Genomic DNA, 19,637 nt, shown 5'->3' on the forward strand with positions numbered 1-19,637 from the left:
CCTGGGAGCGGGGAGCGGCCGGGAGGGAGCGAAAGTCACTCCCAATAGCCGGCTGGCTCGCCCGCTCCGGCAGCTGGGCCGGAGTCCGCAGCTCTTTCTGTCACGTGTCCTGCCAAGCACAGCACCGGGCACCGTCCCCAGAGGGCCCTCCTCAGACGCGCCACCTGGACCCTCACCTTCTCCCGCTGCAGCCCCCGTGGGCCTGTCCGCCTCCCAGCCCTCCCAGCCTGGGCCCACCGAGCCGCGTACTCATTCTCATAATGTACCCGACGAGCCCAGTGGCTAGAGCTCAGTCTGGGGACTCGGGTCCCGGGTCCGATTCCGGTCCAGGGCGATGCCTCGGCGGCAGGCTCGGGACCTTCGGTCTGCGGGCCGATGCTCTAACGCTGAGCCCACGGCCAGGGCCTGTTTTCAAAGCCCAACCACAACCCGCATCACACGCCGCCCAGGGGTGGCTTTGGTGGAAGGAAGACGGGGAGAAAGGCAAGGAAGTCCCTCTTCCCCGGAGGCCGGCATGGGGGGCCCTTGGCAGGAACACTGGCTCCGTGGGGCTGTCGTGGGCAGCTGGGCGGGGGTGGGGGAGGTGCTGATAGAGGGGCCTGGGTGTTTCCATGCCACCAGCGTGTTCCGTGCAGTAACCCAGGCCCCTCCTGTGAAAGCCTCCCCGGCCTCTCGGCCTCTCCTGCTGCCTTTGTTCAAGGTCAGCTTCTCACAAGTCCACACCCTCTCCCCCACCCCCCGCCCCCGAGGTTTGGCACTCACAGCTTTGCTGAGCACGAGGAAAGGAGGCCTCAGAAAAATAGTGTGTGCCCAGCCTCTCGCCCTGAGCCCCCCTCCCGCAGGGCGGGCCCCCTGGCCCGTCCCTCAGAGCCAGGAGGCAGGAGCGCTGTCCTGTCCGAGGCCAGGCCCCGGGCGGGGGTCACGCCTCACCCGTCCTGAGAAACGGAGCGTGAAGAAAAGGTCGCCGTCTCTCCTGAAAACGGGCTCGTGTTCTGGCTTCGGCCTCTGTTGGGTTTGCTTTTCACTACAAATAAAACACCAGCCCCTCCCCACTGGGCGCTGGGCCCGGGCGGTTCGGTGGTTGCACATCCACCCATGAACCAGGAGGTCACGGTCCGATTCCCTGTCGGGCACAGGCCCGGGTTGTGGGCTTGATCCTCAGTCGGGGGCGGGCAGGAGGCAGCCAATCCATGATGCTCTCTCATCATTGATGTTTCTCTCTCCTGCTCCCGCTCCCTTCCTCTCTGAAATCAATAAACGACACTCAAACAAACAAAGAAAAGAAAAGAAAAGAAAAGAAAAGAAAAGAAAAGAATGGCTTAAACATCTCACCAGGGACCCCAGGACCAGAGCCCCCAGAGCATTTGCACGGCATCAGCGCGGACTTTGGTTTCCTTACGCACTGACGCTGACGAGCGCGGTGTTTGGCACGTGTGTCCCATCCTAACGGCAGTACAACCTTCCTTTGATTTTGCCTGTCCTTCAGTTCTGCTCCAGGTTCTGCTCCGGGTTCTGCTCTGGATCGCCTCCTCAGGAAGCAAAGGGGATGGTTGGTCCTGATTCTCAGATGTTGAGCGATTTCAACAGATAAGATTCTTGCCGCCTCATCACCTTTCTCCTAAGATGGTCACTCCCTGCAGGTAAATGCAGACAAACTGTCGGCAGTGACTGCGATGTCCATCTGTACGTATAAAAGGCTAATCTGCTAAGTGTCCCTCCCACCGTCCGACCGGTCCCTATGATGAGGAAAGGTCGCTATGACCACGGGGCAGATGCTCAACGCAGGAGCTGCCCAGCTGCAGTGACTTGGCAGCGGCAGTTCTCAGGTGACACACCCTGAAACCAGAGAGGAGGGAGCCTGATTCCTCGTGGGGCCGCGCGATTCCACCTTGGGCCATGGGTTATGCTGTTGCTGGGTACTATCGGCCCCGAATCTGGTTTGCTGCACACGTGTGTTTGCGTTCCGCACCCTGTATGACAGCAACTGTGCAGAGCGCTCTCTCGCACTCCGGGACCCCTCGGGGGATGTCCGAGAGCCGGTTTCTGCCCGATCCACGCAGGCCAGGCCAGGGACCCCGCCTGCTGGAGGGACCCTGCTCACTCTGCAGACGCTGGGGAGGGACCGCGGGAGGTTGTCTCCAGGGCGTGTCTGGCCCGTCTCACCCAGGCCCGCTCCGCTGGCCACCTTCTAATCAATTTCCTTTCACTGTGCATGAATCCGTGCACCGGGTCACTAGTATAAATATAATTACCTTTGCAAAAGTGACCAGACAGGTTTTGTAAAGGCTGGGGTGTGCTTGGGATGGTCTGATCTAAAGTAGAAGCCAGATGAAGTGCAGGACTGAGATCCAGTGGCGGGGGATGGGGGAGCCTGGGAAGGACACTGGGTGCTGGTGATGTTTCATTTCTCGTCTGGATGTGTGTCCCCTGTGCAGGGGTCTATCAAGCTGGACCCTTGAGATCTGTGTCCTTCTCTGTGTATATGTTGTGCTTGAATTTTAAAAAAATGTCCTTCGGTATCTGCCTAGCAGGGGACCCATGATGATCCTTTTCAAGGAAAAAAATAATTTTATTGATTTTAGAGAGGAAGGGAGAGGCAGCGATAGAAACATCAGTGATGAGAGAGAATCATCGATCAGCTGCATCCTGCACACCCCCTACTGGGGATCAAGCGCGTAACCCAGGAATCCAACCTCAACCTCCTGGTTCATGGGTCAGTGCCCAACCACTGAGCCACACTGGCCGGGCCCATGGTGTTCCTTTGAAGGGGCGGGTGGAGGTAGGCACTCATCCCCCCACCCCAGCCGCATCCCTCCCCTCAGCCTCCTCCTGGCTGCAGGATGGGCATGGGGCTCAGGCCTGGCCAATCAAAGCCCTCAATCCTTCTGCCTGCAGTGATTGGCTCAAGGATGGGCTTAGGATCCAAGCCTGGCCAATCAGAGCCTTTCTCGAGTGTTTTGCCATAGTAACGGCTGAGGACACCTGCTTCCTCTGTGGGGCTGGGAGCTGTAAGGACCATCAAGCCTGGAGCTGCCATTGGCAAGGTGGTCCTGCCTCCTGGGGGCAGCCCGCGTCAGAATGCCCTGCAGATGCTCAACCCGCGTCGCAGGAGAGAGTTAATGACACGGAAAGATGTTCATGATCCCTTCTTGGCTTAAAAAACAAGCCAGCTGTGCAACCGTGCATATAGTATTTCTTGCTGTGTGTGTGTGTGTACATGTGTGTGTGCGTGTGTGTGTGCATGTGTGTGTGCGTGCGTGTGCGTGTGTGTGTTTGAAGAGATGGATGACAGGTGCCCATGTAGTAACACGGTTCTCTCTGTATGAGCATTGGTTACATTTTCTCCTTTTTTGTTTATCTGAACTTTCAAAACTCCACCTGGGTCTCAGACGCCTCACCGGCTCTGCTGGTTTTCTTGTCTGTGTGTTGTAGCTGGGCCCATGCAGGCCCCTGGAGAAGTCATCTCCAGCACAGTCCTCCCGGGGAGTAGCCGTCGCGCCGGGGCCTCTCGTCTGCCTCTCCAGGGCATGGCTTTTCCAACAACCCCATGACCTGCCCCAGGCTCAGGCCAGTCCGCCCTTGACCGCTCTGCTCACTGGGTCCCCTCTCGGCCGCTGGACCTGCAGTCCCCGTGAGCCTGGTGATGTCATCCCGACTCTTCCAGGCGCCTGGAGAGGGCTGGGCCTCCCTCCCCCACGCATCCTGCTGGGCCTCGTGTTTTCCTGTTCAGCTCACAAGAAACCTGCAAAAAATATTTTCTCTGGCAGCCGATGAGAGACTCGCAGCCCCAGACATGCCTTCCAGGCGACGTCCGAGCCTGCAGTGGCCACCGCCGGCCGCCGCTGCCAGGAGACGCGGTCGTGGACAAGGCGAGAGTTCGGACCACATCGTCTTGAATAGGGTTCTTTCTCCCTTTGGGGTTGGAGAGCTCACAGGCCTGGGACATGGGGTCCCACGGGGGACCCTCCTGGCGGACCAAACCTCTCCGAAGCCCCTGGCCTGTGGCCACCGTGCCAGGGGGCGTGGCAGGCCCTCCAGCCGCCCAGACCCCGGCTCCCTCCTCCCATGGCTGAAGGGTCTAGCAAGCTGGCAATAGAGGGCCTACCGCACCCCCACTCCACACGCCTCCTGGTGGGGGACACTCCCTCCAGACGGGTGTCCATGCCCACGCCCCTCTGAGCAGGCCTGTCCGCCCCACCCCAGGCCCTGACTACACACAGCCTTGGAGCCGAGTGAGGGTAGTCACCTGATCCCTGCACCCACAGGCCGTGACCCTGAGAAGGAGGACCTGGGTGAGGGCTGGAGCTGAAAGGGCGGGCAGGGTGGAGCAGGGCTGCACCCAGGAATGCAGAGAAAGCTGGGGAGGGAGTCGGAAAGGGAGAGGAGGTGCTGAGCTGGGGCGCGGGGAGGGAGAGGGGCGGGAGGCATGGCGAGGACCTCCCGCATTCCTGGTGTCCAGCGGGACCTTTTGTGCGTAAGTGACCCACATTCCCTGAATCCTTTGAATATCAGCTCATCTGGACGTCCGTTCCCTCACCCAACGGCCAGGCGGGGGTCACCCAGGGCACCAACCTGTCCCCAGGCACAAGGTCTGCCTTTACCTGCCTCTGCTCACCCCCTTCCCGCTTCCCGCTGGCTGGGAGGCCCCTTTGCTGCTCCTTCTCAGGGGCCTTGACTTACTGAAGAAAGTGCTTCCCCGGACCGGCCGTCTCCCCAGCCCTGGCGTCCACGGCTGTGGTCAGGGCAGAGGGGCCTTGGAGATCCCAAGCAAAGGTCCCTGGCGGCCGTGGCTCCGGGCGGCCGTGGCTCCGGCACCGGGACGTGCGGCGTGGTGTGTGCTGGTGGGAAAGGTAGAGGTGGGGAGCTGGCAGACTCAGGTTTGAATCCCGGCTCGGGAGCCAATAGCACCCCGGGCCTGCGTGTGTGACGCGCCCTCCCACCGGGTCCTCTGGACAGCGCTACGAGAGGGACCCGTTTTCCGGACGGGACACAGGTGGGCGAGGCTGGCAATCGCCCCTGCGCCCGCGGGCGGGGAGAGGGAGGCCTCGCTCAGCCGGTTGTGCCTGAAGAGAAGAAACAAGTCCGAGGCTCATTCCACCACGTAAAACCAAATGCGCCGGGAAGACGAGAAGGTCGACCTTCCGGGAAGATGCTCTTTCATCTTTACTTAGGAGCCCGGACCCGCGTCCTCGCACCCCCGAGGGGCGGGTGCTGCTGGGACAGAGCGGCGCCGCTCATTCCCGAGGCCGCGGGGACCGGGACGCAGGGCCAGCCCACCCCCTCCTCCCCTGTGACTGTTTGGCATTTTCATAATAAAAAGTTGCTTTTTACCCGGCTGCCGGCTGCCGGCGGGGCTCAATGGGTGAGCGTCCACCTGTGAACCAGGAGGTCACAGCTCGATTCCCGGTCAGGGCACAGGCCCGGGTTTCCGGCTCAGTTCCCAGGGGGGGCGTGCAGGAGCAGCCGGCCCCTGATTCTCTCTCATCATTGATGTTTCTCTCTCCCTCTCCCTCTCCCTCTCGCTTCCTCTCTGAAATCAATTTAAAAACAAACTTTTTTTAAGTGGCTTTTAATGTCGCAAGTGGGAACACGACCAGAGTCGAGGGGCAATCGGCAGCACATCAAGGTGCGGACAGTGAGCGAGGGGTCCCTGTGGGCCCGCCGCTGGCCGAGCCCCCCCCCCACCCGCCCCGTGACTCCCAGGAGGCCCGAGAACCCTCGGCTCCGGGGAGCAGTGCGCCTCTCCGGGACACGTGTTTCTAATCACTCTGCCGGCGCTGAGTCACCACCAGCAGCTGCCGCCGGTCTCCGTCCCCGACACTCACCTTCAGACCGCCCCCCCACCCCCCGCAAGGCTGCCCTCAGCCCCCCGTCTCCATCCCCGACACTCACCTTCAGACCGGCCCCCCCCCCCCCGCAAGGCTGCGCTCAGCCCCCTGTCTCCATCCCCGACACTCACCTTCAGACCGCCCCCCCCCAAGGCTGCCCTCAGCCCCCCGTCTCCGTCCCCGACACTCACCTTCAGACCGCCCCCCCACCCCCGCAAGGCTGCGCTCAGCCCCCGCTGCCTCCGACCCTCTCTGAGTGGCTGCCCCTGCCAGTACCAGGCCTCCCACCTCACACAGTGGGGCTGTGTCCAGAACAGCGGCCCCCGTGGCCGGGTATTCTTGCCTCCAGGCCTCCTGTACCCCAGGCCGCCCCCCGGGCGCCCAGCACAGGCCCCGCCAGCACCGCATTGCAATGGACTCTGGTTTCCACTAAAGGGGCCGGTGCCGTGGGAGGAAGGGCCGTCCACATCCCCAGCACCCGCACCCCCAGGCACCTGCCCAATACCTACCTGTTGAATGAATGAATGGATGAATGAATGAATGAGTGAGTGAATGAGCTGTAACCTTAGGAAGCAGAGTCATGGGGAAGATGGGCAGGAAAATAGTAACCCCTGAGAGAGGAAGTCCAGGCGGGGGCTACTGAGGGGGTTCCCATCTCTCCCCTCTGGCGACCTGCTCTCCACACAGCCCGGCTGGGCATGTCCTGGGCCAGAAACCGCCCATGACCCACCTTCGGCTGGAAGCCTGGGCAAGTGAGGAAGGATTTCAACCACAGCCAAGCTCCGTGGGGGAGGAGGGCTGGAAAGAGATCTGTGTGCTGCCGGGTCAGGGGGGCAGGGAATGCCTGCCATACTCGAAGACTCATGTGGAACCCCCTAGATTCCCCCAGTCGGACCCCATGGGGAGCCCTGGGGGGGCCCACAGCCCCTGAATGACTGTAGGAAGCCCAGCGTGGCTCGCAGCTGGAGACCGGGCCGCCCAGACCCGTGCCCGCCCTGCAGGCACCCGGGGGACACCTGTGAGGGGAAAGCAGAGACAGCGGCCGGCCGGCCTTGCTCCCGGGGCCAAGGAGCGTCAGGGTGGGACCAGGGACCCCAAAGGAGAGGAGACAGGCAGCAAAATGGGGCAGGACTGACTGCTCACAACACCCTTCTCCGCCCAGAGGCTGGGCAGGCTGCGAATCGCGGGGGCCAGAGAGCTGGCCCTGGCACTGCAGTCGCCCCTCTTGCCTGAGGGCTGGGCGGCTGTCTCCGGCGGAGGAGAGGCTGCAGTGCCAGAGCGTCCATGAGCCAGACCCCAAACTCCAGAACCAGCTGGAAACGGCGGTCAGGGCCCGATGACTCACTTTCCCTGCAGCTGGCCCGTCCTTGCCTTTCTCACGGCTCGCCTGCCTGCTGGTCTCTTTGTTGGGACCAGAAACCCCCCCCCCCCCCAGACTTGCTCTTTCTGTCGCCTGGCATCTCAGCTCAAGGAGGAATGCGGGCCTTTAGGCTCCCGTCCCCAGGCCCGCTCCCCGCACTGCACGGGGCCGTGGAGGGGCTGGGACCTGTGCCGTATGCGCCCACGCTGGCCACAGCGCTGGGCTGGGGGCGAGGCCGGTTGGCATCTGAGCGGGCAGGAACCTGGACTGGGGCTCCTGACTGAGGGCGGACCTCACCGAGCACCCAGGGGAGAGAGAACCAGGGGTGGGGGGCAAGGAGACCAGGTCGAAACAGAGCAAGAAAACGAGGACTGGGGCGGGGGTAGGAGAGAGGCAGTTCTCGGCACAGCCCTAATCACAGCCTTGCAGTGAAGTTTACTGCTGCGCTCAGCATGGGACCCGCCACACCAGCCCCTTCTGTTTGGATTAGGCGATGACATCATGGCCATGGGCCCGTCACTCCAGCACCAAAGGAAGAGGAGGGTGGTGGGCAGGCGGGAGCGGGCCTCCTGCCTCTCGGCTCCCAGGGACAGGAAACCGAAACCACAGACACGCAGCTCAATCACCCTGTGAGCTGGGCAGCGGCTCCCCAGGTGCCTGCCCCCTGCCCCAGCCAGCCCTGATCCCTGGTCCCCAGAACGCCAGCTCAGGCTGCTCGGGATGGAGGAGGCCTGGGTTCCCACCTCGCTCCCCGGGCCCGCTCCCTGACCCGCCCGGGGAGAAAGCACATGACCACGTGCCCGGCGCCAAGAGGAAATAGCTGGGCACGAAAGCACGCACAGCTGCCTCCGAGCCCTGCCTCTCCGAGTCCTTTGTTTCCACAGGAATGAGTCTCGGGGAGGATCCAGGGAGAGCCTGGCGATGTCGGGACAGGCAGGTGGGCGAGGGAGGGGGAGAGGAGGGCAGAGCTCAGGTGTGTGCCCGCCCCCCTCCCCCCCCCCCGGGCCCTCCCGCACTCACGGAAGGCAGGTGGCCAGCGTGCAGGATGGGCCCTCCGTGTCACGGGGAGGGGAGCGCAGGCTTCCCCGCTCACAGCCGCCTGCCTGGAGGAGGTGTTCGCTGCTCTCAGCCAGGCTGTCGGCTCAGGTGTGGCCATCTCTTCAGGCCAAGGACTTCCTGGGCTCCCTGTTGACCCCCAGGACGGCCCGAGTCCCCCTTCTCGTGGATTCGCTCTAGTCTGGGCCAGGACAGCACGGTGGTGTTGGGGTGGCGCCGGGACCTGCTCCGCATCTCGGGGAGAGGGGTGACCCTCCAGACAGGCTTGCCAGTGGGGGCCCTGGCTCAAGGCCGCCTTTGCCCAGGGAGAACCTGCCAGGCGGGAGGGGCAGGGAGATGACAGGTGCTCAGGCCGAGGAAGGAGACAGGCCAAGCCCCACGTCCTGAGCGATGCCCTGGGGACAGCCTGAAACACAGCCCGGAGGCTGAGCCCAGAGCACGCAGGTGGGGCTCCTGGGAAAGCCCGTGCCCAGGCCGTGCCCAGGCCGGCGTGGGCAGCGCTGGCGGGAAGTGCTGTCTGTGTTACTCCTGTCTAAGGAGCAGGACGCGACCTCTGACCTCCGTCCCTCACCTCCCTTCCCACCACCTGGAGCCACTCCTCTGACTCTTTGATGAATGCCTTTTAGAGAGCTCTTATTTTTTTATTTTAAATATGTTTTTTTTGCCCTAGCTGGTTTGGCTCAGTGGATAGAGCCTCGGCCTGAGGACTGAAGGGTCCCAGGTTCGATTCCAGCCAAGGGCACGTGCGGGGTTGCAGGCTCGATCCCCAGTGTAGGGCGTGCAGGAGGCAGCTGACCCATGATTCCCTCTCATCACTGATGTTTCTATCTCTCTCTTCCTCTCCCTCCTCTCTGAAATCAATAAAAATATATTTTTAAAAAATGTAAAAAAATAAATATGTTCTTTATTGATTTTGGAGAGTAAGGGAGAGGAAACTGAAACCACAAACGCTCAGCCTCAGTAACCCCTGTGAGCTGGGCAGCGGCTCCCCAGGTGCCCCCTGCCCCAGCCAGCCCTGGTCCGCAGAACTCCAGCTCGGGCTGCTCAGGGATGGAGGAGGCCTGGGTTCTCACCTCCCTCCAAGAGAGAGAGAGAGAGAGAGAGAGAAACATCAACGATGAGAGAGAATCCTCGATCGGCTGCCTCCTGAACGCCCCCTACCGGGGACTGGGCCTGCAACCCCGGGCCTGTGCCCTTGACCGGAATCAAACCTGGGCCCCTTCAGTCCGCAGGCCGCCGCTCTATCCACTGAGCCAAACGTATGACCCATGCATACGTTTAATTTCCCCATAAATGAAATCAGATGCATGCTGTTTACTCAGGGACACTTTAAACGAAAACAATCTCTTTAGCATTCCTTGCCTGCCTTCTCTCCCCCAGAGCCAGGGAGGAGGGGGTGCGGGAAGGGGGGGTGGGGAGCGTGGGGGGGGGGCGGAGGAGCGTGCCCAGGTGTGGCGGGACACACACTGGTCAGCTGCGAGCCTTGTTTATGTCCCTGCATTTTGCTTTTCTCACCACCCCAGATCTTTATCGCTCGGGGCTTGTCAACCAGAACGGCTTTGCCTCCCCCTCCACCTACCCCCTCCCCGGAGACATTGAGCAACATCTGGACAGACGCCGGGGCGGGTGCTATCGGCATCTGGAGGGGGGAGGCCAGGGATGTTGCTCAACACCCCGCCAGGCCCAGGATGTCCCCCACCAGAGAATGCGCTGGGGGGGAGGGGTGGTTAGCAGTGTGGCCGGGGCTGAGAAGCCAGGCCTGGCTGGAGAGGATTCATCACAAAATTAATGAAATGAGACGAAAATCGAAATGCGCTTCAGCGTGTCACCGCTGGGCACGAAGCGGCTCCGCGGGCCGTGCAGGGGCGTGGCCCGTCTTGGTGCTACAGGTGGCTCGGGCATTCCCCACTTCCTCCTGCCGCCTTCAGGGTGTCCTGTGGAAGCAGCCTGCTGGGGGTGCTGAGACAGGTGGCTGCTGGGTGGCGCCGCCGGCCTGTGTGGACGTGAGGCTGAGGCCCAGGGTTGCGGGGCCCATGTCCGCCCGAAGCCGCCGCCAGTTCCTCTCTGAGGACCACGTGTCACAGACCACAGACGCCTGGGGTCAGCCAGGCACCTGGACGCCGCTGCCCCCAGCCACCCTCTAGCGGCCGCACTCACACCTCCCAACACGTGCCCGCTTTCTTGGGTCCAGCTTCCTGGGTACATGGGGCCAGTTTTTTTTTTTTTTAATATTTTTATTGATTTCAGAGAGGAAGGGAGAGGGAGAGAGAGATGGAGAGAGAATCATGGATCGGCTGCCTCCTGCACTCCCCACACTGGGGATCCAGCCTGCAACCCAGGCCTGTGCCTTGACCGGGAATCAAACTGTGACCTCCTGGTTCATAGGTCCCTGAGGCTCAACCACTGAGCCACACCAGCTGGGCCGTGGGGCCAGTTTTCATGCCCGTGCACCATAGAGCACCCAGTTCTTGGGAACCTGCCCGAAGGAGTGGGGGGACCTTGGCGCCCCTCTGTCTCTAGGGAGAGGACACTCCAGGCTCAGGAGCTTCTCCAGACACGGGGAGAGTGAGTCCCCGGGAAGAGGCGCTCCCAGGGCACCCCCTTCCCCAGCTCCTGGCACAGCCTGGCCGACGGGCTTACTGCCCAGGCCCTGAGCCATCCTGACTCTGTTTACCTGAGGAGGGCGGGAGGGCGTGCCGCTTCCTCCTGGCCCTGGGCAGTGTTGACTCTGCCAAGCCCAGTCCAGAACGGCAGACAGGGTGGGACGCGGCAGCCTGCTGGGCTCTGCTGGGAAAGTCTCTTGGGGGAGAGGGGGCGGGGCAAGGTGGGTGCTCCTGGTAGGAAGTGGTGACCCCGGGAGTGTGGTCTGAGGGTCCTAGAAGCTCCCCCACCTCCCCCAGCAGGCCTGACAGGCACTGCCCCCTCCTGTCTAACCCGCGGGAAGCCACAGGTCCAGACGGCATGGTCAGGATGCGCGGGTGGGTCTGGCACGGCTCTCCTGCTGGCCACGGCAATATTAAGGTAGAGGAGGCCGGGTAGGAGACATGGTGACGACCAGCTCCCAGCTCCCAGCTCCCAGTCCCCAGCCTCCTTCCCACTCTTGCCTGGATGGGAGGCGGCCTGACCAGGTCCTCCCTCCCTCAGCGGGGCCCTGGCCAGAGCTGCAGCCCTTCCTGGATTCCTCCTGCCGTGTTGCGCCCTCTTGGCGCCCGAGCAGCGAGCAGGTGACACTATTTTATATGAACAAAAGCCGGAAAAGTGACTCTGGGCCCGTCAGGCCGCTAACACTATTGCTCTGCCCAGCTCTCCCTCCTCCCAGTTGTCTGCGACCAGAAACGAAGGAAGGGCCTTCCACCCAGTGCTGCCCAGTTTCTCCCTCCAGCCTGCACCGCGCAGTCAGCGGGCGGGCTCCTCTAGCTGCGCCTTTTCCTCACACACACACACCCCTCGCCCTGTCCCCCCCCCACCCCCCCACCCCCAGCAAGCGTGAGGTCCCGGTGCAGCTGCCCGGCCCGCCCAGGGGCTCAGGGACAGGCAGACAGGGTCGCGGGGTCACACTTCATCATCCTTCACATCCACACCCCAGGATCCCCGCCCTTTCTGGAACCCTGAACTGTTTTGGGAAAAGTGCTTCAGCTCCCACATTTGTGGGATCAGGGAGGGAAGGGTGAGCGCAGCCCAGCAATGCCCTGTCCAATCCCACTGCCTCCTGCGCGCCGGGGCCCACCCCCTGGTTCTTGTTGGCTGGTCAAAAATATGGCCAGTTTATATAAAATCCTGTTTTGTTCATAGTAACCACTCCCCCAGCCTTTCCAACTCCACTGGCGAAGCGCGCTCACAATTCCAAGGCCTCCATTTGAGAAAGGGGTCCCCAAGAAGTTTCAGCCCCCCCCCCCATCCCCGCATGGGGCGGGGCCGCAGGAAATGACCTCTGCCCTGCGCACACACCCTTTCTGCTCAATCCCTGGCTAGAACCCGAGGGCCCCGGGGTGGCAGGGCGCATGCACCTCCGTACGGAGCTGGAGTGGAAGGGGAAGGGGTGGGGGGGCCCCCTGATGCCCGGCGGAGTGGGCTGCCGGCCCCATGTGCTGAGTCAGGGCCCACTGGGCGCTGTTCGCACGCATCACCCCCCGCCCCAACCTCTGGCGATGGGGGAGGCTGCGGGGCGCGGCCCGGGGCGGGGCGGGGTGTCGGGGGGAGCCAGGTGCGCAGCGGCGAGCCCCCGCGCTGGGCACAACAAAAGCGGGGCTGGGGGAGGGCCGCGAGGCGCGGAGGCGGGGGCGGGGCCTCGGGGCTCCTCGAACCCCATTGGGCGGCGGCGCGCGCGGAGCGCTATAAAGCCGGCCCGGCCGAGCCCGCAGCGCACACGGCCCCGGAGGCAGACGAGGAGCCGGAACTCGGGCTGCGCCGCTCGCCTCGCCGCCCCCCATCCTTTCTTCTTCGCTCGCCAGCCGCGCCCCCGCCGTCCCCACGCCTCCCCCGTGACACAGACCCGAGAAAGTTTGTGCGGGCGAGTGCGGGCCGGGTGTGCAGGGCGCGCCCAGGAGCGCAGCGAGACCGCGCGCCCCAGCCCGCCCAGGAGGGAGCGCCCCGAACCCCGGCGGCAGCGGCCGAGCCCCTCGCCCGCGCCCCCGGCCCGCGCCCCCGGCCGCCATGGGCGCCGCGGCCCGCAGCCTGCCGCTCGCGCTCGGCCTCCTGCTGGTGGGGACGCTGCTCCGCCGGGCCGACGCCTGCAGCTGCTCCCCGGTGCACCCGCAACAGGCGTTTTGCAATGCAGATGTAGGTAAGGACGGCGACCGCCCCGGCCCCGTGGGCCCCCCGCGGGGCGCGCGGGACCCCCCGTGGGCTCGCGGCCACCCCGCCGCCCGCCGCCCGGCCCTGAGCGCCCGCTCCAATCCTGCAAGTTGACGCCAGAATCGCACTTTCTTCCCCGGCCTCCACGCCCTCCCTCTCCCTCCGCCCAATGCTTCCCAACCTCAAAATTCCACCGAAATTCCGCTGCAGCTCCAGCCCCGGAACGGGGAGCCAGGGCCCGGGTTGGGTTTTGGCAGGCGGAGCGGCCCGGGATGCCAGCGCGGGGGCGGGGAGAGTGGGGGACACAGCGTGTGCGAGACACAGCGTGTGCGAGACACAGCGTGTGCGAGTGGAGGGGAGCCCTGGCCTGGTGGCTGGAGGGCTGGGGATCCGCGAAGAAACTTGCACATCTGAGATGGCAGCTGGGCTCCTCGGGGCTTGGGGCCGGGTGGGGAATGGCTCTCTGTCTAGGCCTCTTCCACCGGCCCCATTTGGGGGTCGCTGGATTATGTGTGTGGGGGGGCGGGGGCAGATGGATGCGTCCCTCCCCTGGGCAGGCTCAGGGGGGCTGCTCAGGACGGCCCTGCCAGGCGGCATTGCACCCAGGGCTGGACAGGAAGGAGGGTCCTTAAGTGGCTGGCCGCGGGGGACCACTTTATCGGACATCCACAAAAGCTACAGACTTGGTGGCTTGAGAGGCAGGGCAGCTGGGGGGGAGGGGTTATACCCTCAGGACTCCTTGCCCTTCAGAGGTGGGCACTAGCGAGGGAGGAGGAGCCCAGTCATTTGTTCTGGCCAGAGAGGGGTGGTGGCATGGCGGGGAGCCAGCGGGGACCCCGAGGGACCCTGAGGCTTCCATCCGGGTCTGCAGGCCTCACAGCCCAGGTGGAGGTCAGCCAGGCTGTCCTGGGGTCGGGTCAGGCGGACCCTGCACCACAGGTGGCCGCGCGGCTCCCTCCGGCTTCTCAACAGGTGTAGGTCCCGCTCCTCCTCTCCAGGCCGGAGGTGGCGGCGCTGGGCTGCCCTCAGCTGCTCAGACCCCACGCTGGCTTTTCTGGGTTTCTCCTGTTGTCAGCCGTGCCCCCCTGGACTCCCCACACCGCCATGGCTCCCTGCGGCTCCCCGTGGCTTCCCAGTTGGCTCTTTAAGCTGCCTCTGCTGCCTAGCCCGGGAGGTCTTCAGGCGCTCCCACCTGTGGGCCTCCCATGGCTCAGGCCACCTGGGCGTGGGGTGTGTGTTTGAGGAGTGGTTTGCTCAAAAAGTCCGATTTGGGAGAAGTAGGTCTGTTTGGAGCTCAGCGTGATTCGAGGGGGAGCCAGGATCAGCTTTCCCAGGGGGTGTCCCCTAGGGATCCAGGCCCCTTGGCTAGGAGAGAAGCCAAGTTTCTGAGCTGAGGGTATGGGGCAGACAGGCTGAGGCTGGGAGGCATCATGGCTCCTGGGCTCCTGGGCTCGGCTCAGGGCAGCGGAGTGGGACCACTCAGCGTGACCAGCCCCTGGCGCTTGCCCAGTGGGGCTGGGGCTGTTTCTGCTTGGGGTGTGGACCCAGGGCAGCCAGAGGCCGGGTCTGGGAGCTACAGGATGTGCGGCCCTCCTCCTTGCTTTGTGTATGACTCTCCTTCGCCGGACCTCCTGGCCTTAGCGTCTAAATCATCGCATCAGAATCCTCCTGCAGCTAAAACTCTTAACCCCATCCCAGCACCCAGGCCTGGGGCCTGCAGATGCCGGAGTTGAACGGCGGAGCCCCGTGTGTTAGGTTCCTGGGGTGGGAGCGGGGTGGGGGACGACACGCTGAAACCAGCAGGAACGGATTCTCGAAGTTTAGGTCTGGAACAAGGATGGGCAGGGCTGGCTCCTTCGGAGGCTCCAAGGGAGGACTGGTTACAGGCCTTCTCCGCTCCCGGGGGCGCCGCCTCCTGGCGAGCCTGGGCCTGTAGGCGCATCACTGCCCTCCCTGCTTCGTCTCCACGGGCCTCCCGGGGTGTGTGTGTCCACATTTCCCCCTTCCTTTAAGGGCCCACCCACATCCAGCATGACCTCATCTTAACTTGATCACATCTGCAAAGACCCTGTTTCCAAATAAGGCCTCCGTCCCAGGTCTGATCGGACATGAGCTGTGCAGGGTGCAATCTGAGCCTGGCTGCCCTGCGTGTCCCACACTCGGCCCTTCTGTGCTCAGGCGGCTCGGGGTACAGAGCCGGGGCATCCCCACGCGGGTCCTGGGCGGCCCGTGGTAGCCTCTCGGGGAAGGCAGCCAGTGGCCTTTCCACGTCACTTCTCCTTGAAGGGGCACAGGTTCTCCACGTCCTCCGATCCCCCACTCTGGTGGGGAGCAGAACTGCCTGGGGTCACTCTCGCTCGACCTATGAACCAGGAGGCCACCGTTCGATTCTCAGTCAGGGCACAGGCCCGGGTTGTGGGCTTGATCCCCAGTGCAGGGCGTGCAGGAGGCAGCCGGTCCATGATTCTCTCTCATGATGGATGTTCCTCTCTTCCTCTCTGAAATCAATAAAACATTAAAAATAAATAAAGGTCACTCAGGCCTGGGTCCCCAGACCTCAGCTTTTGTAGTTTTAAAAGCGGCACAGGAGATACTGTGCCACCAGAGCTGCGGCCTGGGGTCTGGGAGAGGGCGTGGCCTGTGCGCCTGGGGGTGCCGAAGGCGGGCCTGAGTGCAGGTGCTGGCCTCACATAGTAGGCGGATGCAGCTTGGTTGCATGGCTTGGTATCCGCAAGAGGCCATGGCTTAAGTCACAGGCTTGTCAGCCGGAGGCTCCCCGGAAGATCTCCCCAGTTCTGGCCGCTGGCAGGATGGGGTCTCTGATCTGCAAAGAGCTCATTATGAGGTTGTGAGAGACAGGGTGAAGGAGGTGGTGAGAGGTGCTCGGGGCTCCCAGGAGCCCCTGCTCCCTGCGAGGATGTGTGGCTGGCCCGCTTCCCTCCCTCTAATGGAGTCCCTCACCCTCCACGGCAAACCCCGGGACCACGGTGCAGGCGGCCCGCAGTGAGGGGCTGGGCGCCCTGGTGCCCGGGCCAGTCTCTGGATCCAAAGAATAAAGTCTCCCTTCCGGCCTGAGTAGCGATGCCCAAGGCCACACGCTGGCCTCCTGAGCCAGCCAGCCTCATGCATGCACGGATGGGGCCAGTGGCCACCCCACACGCACTCACAGGTGGCTCTGTGGTTCCCCCTACATGACACACGTCGGGAAGAGCGAGGCAGATGGGATTCCTTTGAGTTGAGACAGGCCTTGAGGGCACGGGGCCACGTGAGGTGGCGACTCCTGCAAAGTGCAGAATCGAGCTGGGTTTTCTGCATCCTGGGTTTGATGTCGGGCGGGGGATGTGTGGAAGCAGCAGGCACTGTCCCTGCCCTCAGGAGGGGAGCGCCAGACACCCATGCCAGTGAGGACGTGGGTTTAAAACCGTGTGGGTCAGGGTGGGCAGGAGCCCCACAGGCCCCTCCCCCCCGCCAGGGCCCCGTACAAAGTGCGTCAGATTCCGTGTGCTTCGGAAAATGCTGAACAGAGTCACTGTGAGCCACGGTGACACGCATTCCCAGGATCTGCAGGCACAGGGTTTGGATGGGAGGTGGGGAGAGGGTGGGAGGGGCCGGGCAGGGGGACAGGAGCCCCTAGGCTGGTTTTGGACAGCGTGCCTGTGTGCCTATGATGATGTGTTCTCTGGGGAGGGACAGGGAGTGAGCTGCTGGCAGCTCCTGGGGTTGGGAGACCAGGAGAGGGAAGAGCTGCGGGGGGCGGGGAGGGGGGTACAGCGGGGTGGCAGGCTGTAGGGGAGTTCTCCTGGCACCACAGCTCCCTCCCTATCTGTGATCTGAGGACACGGAGCCCTGCCTGGGACCCGCTCTGCCCCCTGGAATTGGCGTCCAGTCCTGGCCAGGGATCCGTGAGCTGCAGGGGGGCTCGGTCACCTGTCTCTGCTCCGCCGTCCGGCTGGCTTTGTCAGGCAGATAACACTGGTGCGGATTTTGGGTGAGGTTTGAGCACATGGAGAACGGGTGTCGGCGACGCCCAGGCTTACGGGGGAGGGGCCCACAGCCACCCCAGTCGTGAGGCAGACCCACTGATCTGTACCGAGGGGCTGTGGGTGGGCATGTGCTCATCACCCAGCCCTGGGGGCCGGCATGGTTAGCACACAGTAGGGGAGCTGGGAGAGCCACAAGCCGAGTCCTGGTGCCTCCAAGAGGGAGGCCGAGAAGCAGCTGGGGTGAAGGGGGGCAGGGGGCGGGGGGGCGGTGAAGAGAGGAGATGTGATGTTCTGTGAAGGGAAAACGACGCTGGCAGTAAGGACAGCGACCACAGCTGTCATGGTTCAGTGCCAAGTGCTTAGAACCGCATCCCGCACATTCCTGGCGTTAACTCGGTTAATTCTCCGTTCTTACCCCCATTTTACAGACGATCAGACTGAGGCCCAGGTAGTGAGTAACTTGCTCGGGGTCACGCTGTGAGCAGATAGAGTAAGAGGACTGTTTTAAAGGGAGAGGGGGTTAACAGAGAGAGGAGCCTGGTCCACGTTGTGGCTGGGGCTAGGGGTGGGCGGGGGCCTGGGGAGCGGGTGGGTGAAGGGTGCAGAGTCTGGGGCAGGGAAGTTCCTGCGCGCTGGCCTGGTGTGTGAGGTGTCCCGTCCCTTGGCGATGAGCTAAGTAAGTGGGGCTCTAGCCTGACAGCAGAACACAAGCCGTCGTCTCGCCAGCGTGGTAGGCCTGTGCTTGTGACCGAGGAACATGTCCGAGGTATCGGCTCAGGCTGAGGTTTCCCGCGTTTGACGTCGTGTCTCTCCCCCCGGACTGAGTGCACGCTGTCGGCGGAAGTTAGCAGCGCAGCCAGGCCAGGACAGCGCGCTGCCACTCCCCGCACCTGTCTCCTGGGCCCAGCAGCCCTCCCCCACCCCCTCAGAGATGACCCTTTCCTGGTTTGTCTGGTGACGATTCCCTGGGCTGCTTCGTGCGCGCATTTCAGTGTGGACAGGGGGGTGGGGAGCGTGTCCCTCGACGGTCCAGGCGGCGGGGAGCCGGCGGCGGTGGTTTCCTGCTGCTGCTCTGCGCTTGCCGAACCCTCTGAGATGCGCTTGAGCTGTGAGCGAGTTAAGGCCTCGGGTGGGAAGGAGAGCGGTGGGGGCTTTGTTCGGGGTGAGAGACCGGCCAGGCTTTAACCAGCTCCGTTGGGGGGTCGCACCCGCCGTGCGGGCCCCCGTTTCCGTGTCCAGTTCCGTGGTTCTGGGTGCGGTCCCAGCGGCGCAGCCGGCACGGCTGCTGATACTGCAACACGCGGAGGACGGGCCTCGGGGCATGTCGGAGACGAGGCTCAGGAGGTGGGTTTCTGCCTGGGCCTCGGCGGCGCTGTCCTTCCCAGTTCCTCACCAGCACAGGCACGTGATGGCCCGCGGCCTCCTGACCTTGGCCGGCCCTCGGGGCTTGGCAGACCGCCAATCGCGCCAGTTGTAAACAAGCTCCTGCTGGGAGGCGAGCTCACTCGTGGCGCAGTCACAGCTGCCGCTCAGCTCCCGCTGCAGAGTTCAGACACAGCACGGACCCCCAGGGCCTCCTGAGCCTCAGAGCCCCCGAGCCCCAGAGACGAATCATTGCTCTCTGGTCCTTTAGGAAAACTTGCCCTGGGCTGAGTCCCAAGGACGACCCCCCAAGCATCAGCTTCCTGGGCAGCTCGCCTCGCCCCTGCTTACCTGCTCCCTGCTTTCCAGAGCAGGGAGCCCCGGGGGGAAATGATCCCTTCTCCGCAGGGACCCCAAAGGTGCAGCAACTCTGCCCACATTTTCTGGGCTCCAGAGCCTGAGGGCACCGTGGCTGAGCTCTCCTGGCAGCCTCGCCAGGCCCGGCCACCTTCCCAGACTCGGCTGAGCCCGTCGGAGGCCCCGGGAGAAGCCCTCTCCCCGCTGAGAATTAACTGAGGGCAGAAGGCGGAAGTGGCCGGACACTGCCATCCGCCAGGAGTCACCTGGAGAGGAGGGAGGGCCCAGAGGCCGCCGGGGCCCAGGGGGCTATAGGTTGTGACTGCCACAGTGTCCTTCCCCAGAACGTGTCCCTTGCTGGAGGGTGGCCACACCAGACCGTGCTGGAGGCAGAGGGACCGGGCATTCTCCGGGCAAGGAGCAGGCACACACTTGGTGTCTCTCAGGCCAAGAAGAGGGACCCAGACACTGGTGGGGTGGACAGGTTGAGGGGAATGCCTTCTGCTCTATGAGGGGTCAGGGGCCACGTGACTGGCCACGGCCCCTTCTGGCCCCAGACGAAGGCTCTGTCCCAGGGTCAGCTCCCCGGAGACGCCACGCCCTCCATGCCCACACCACAGCCCAGTTCCTGCGTGGACTCCTCAGGAAACAGGCCTTGAGATGGGTTTGCTCTGCCTTCTTGGGGGCCACAGGCTGCTCCCCAGTTACGTTTCTTAACAGTTAGCTTGATGGACGGTGCCCCTTGCCCGAGACACAAGGTCAGGTGTGGTCCTTCTTTTGTGGGGGGCGGGGCGCACCACAGGGCCTGGGCCAGGCTTCCCCTGTCCTCCGCCCCCCGCTGGCTCACCTGTCCCTGACCCGAGTGGGAACAGATGCTCCCTCTGCGGGAAAAGGAGT

At 63.8% G+C, this 19,637-nt stretch overlaps 1 protein-coding gene across 1 annotated transcript in view; it reads left to right on the plus strand.

The window, feature by feature from the left end:
* Window positions 1–12,597: 12,597 nt before the first annotated feature.
* Window positions 12,598–19,637, plus strand: part of TIMP2 (TIMP metallopeptidase inhibitor 2) — a 33,010-nt gene continuing 25,970 nt past the window's right edge. Inside the window, exon 1 of the mRNA XM_036339327.1 lies at window positions 12,598–13,027. Coding sequence (XP_036195220.1) covers window positions 12,898–13,027 — 130 coding nt within the window. The 5' untranslated portion in view covers window positions 12,598–12,897. The remainder of the gene's footprint in view (window positions 13,028–19,637) is intronic.

This window comes from Myotis myotis, unplaced genomic scaffold (genome assembly GCF_014108235.1).
Source record: "Myotis myotis isolate mMyoMyo1 unplaced genomic scaffold, mMyoMyo1.p scaffold_m19_p_17, whole genome shotgun sequence".
NCBI classification, from domain to species: Eukaryota; Metazoa; Chordata; class Mammalia; order Chiroptera; family Vespertilionidae; genus Myotis; species Myotis myotis.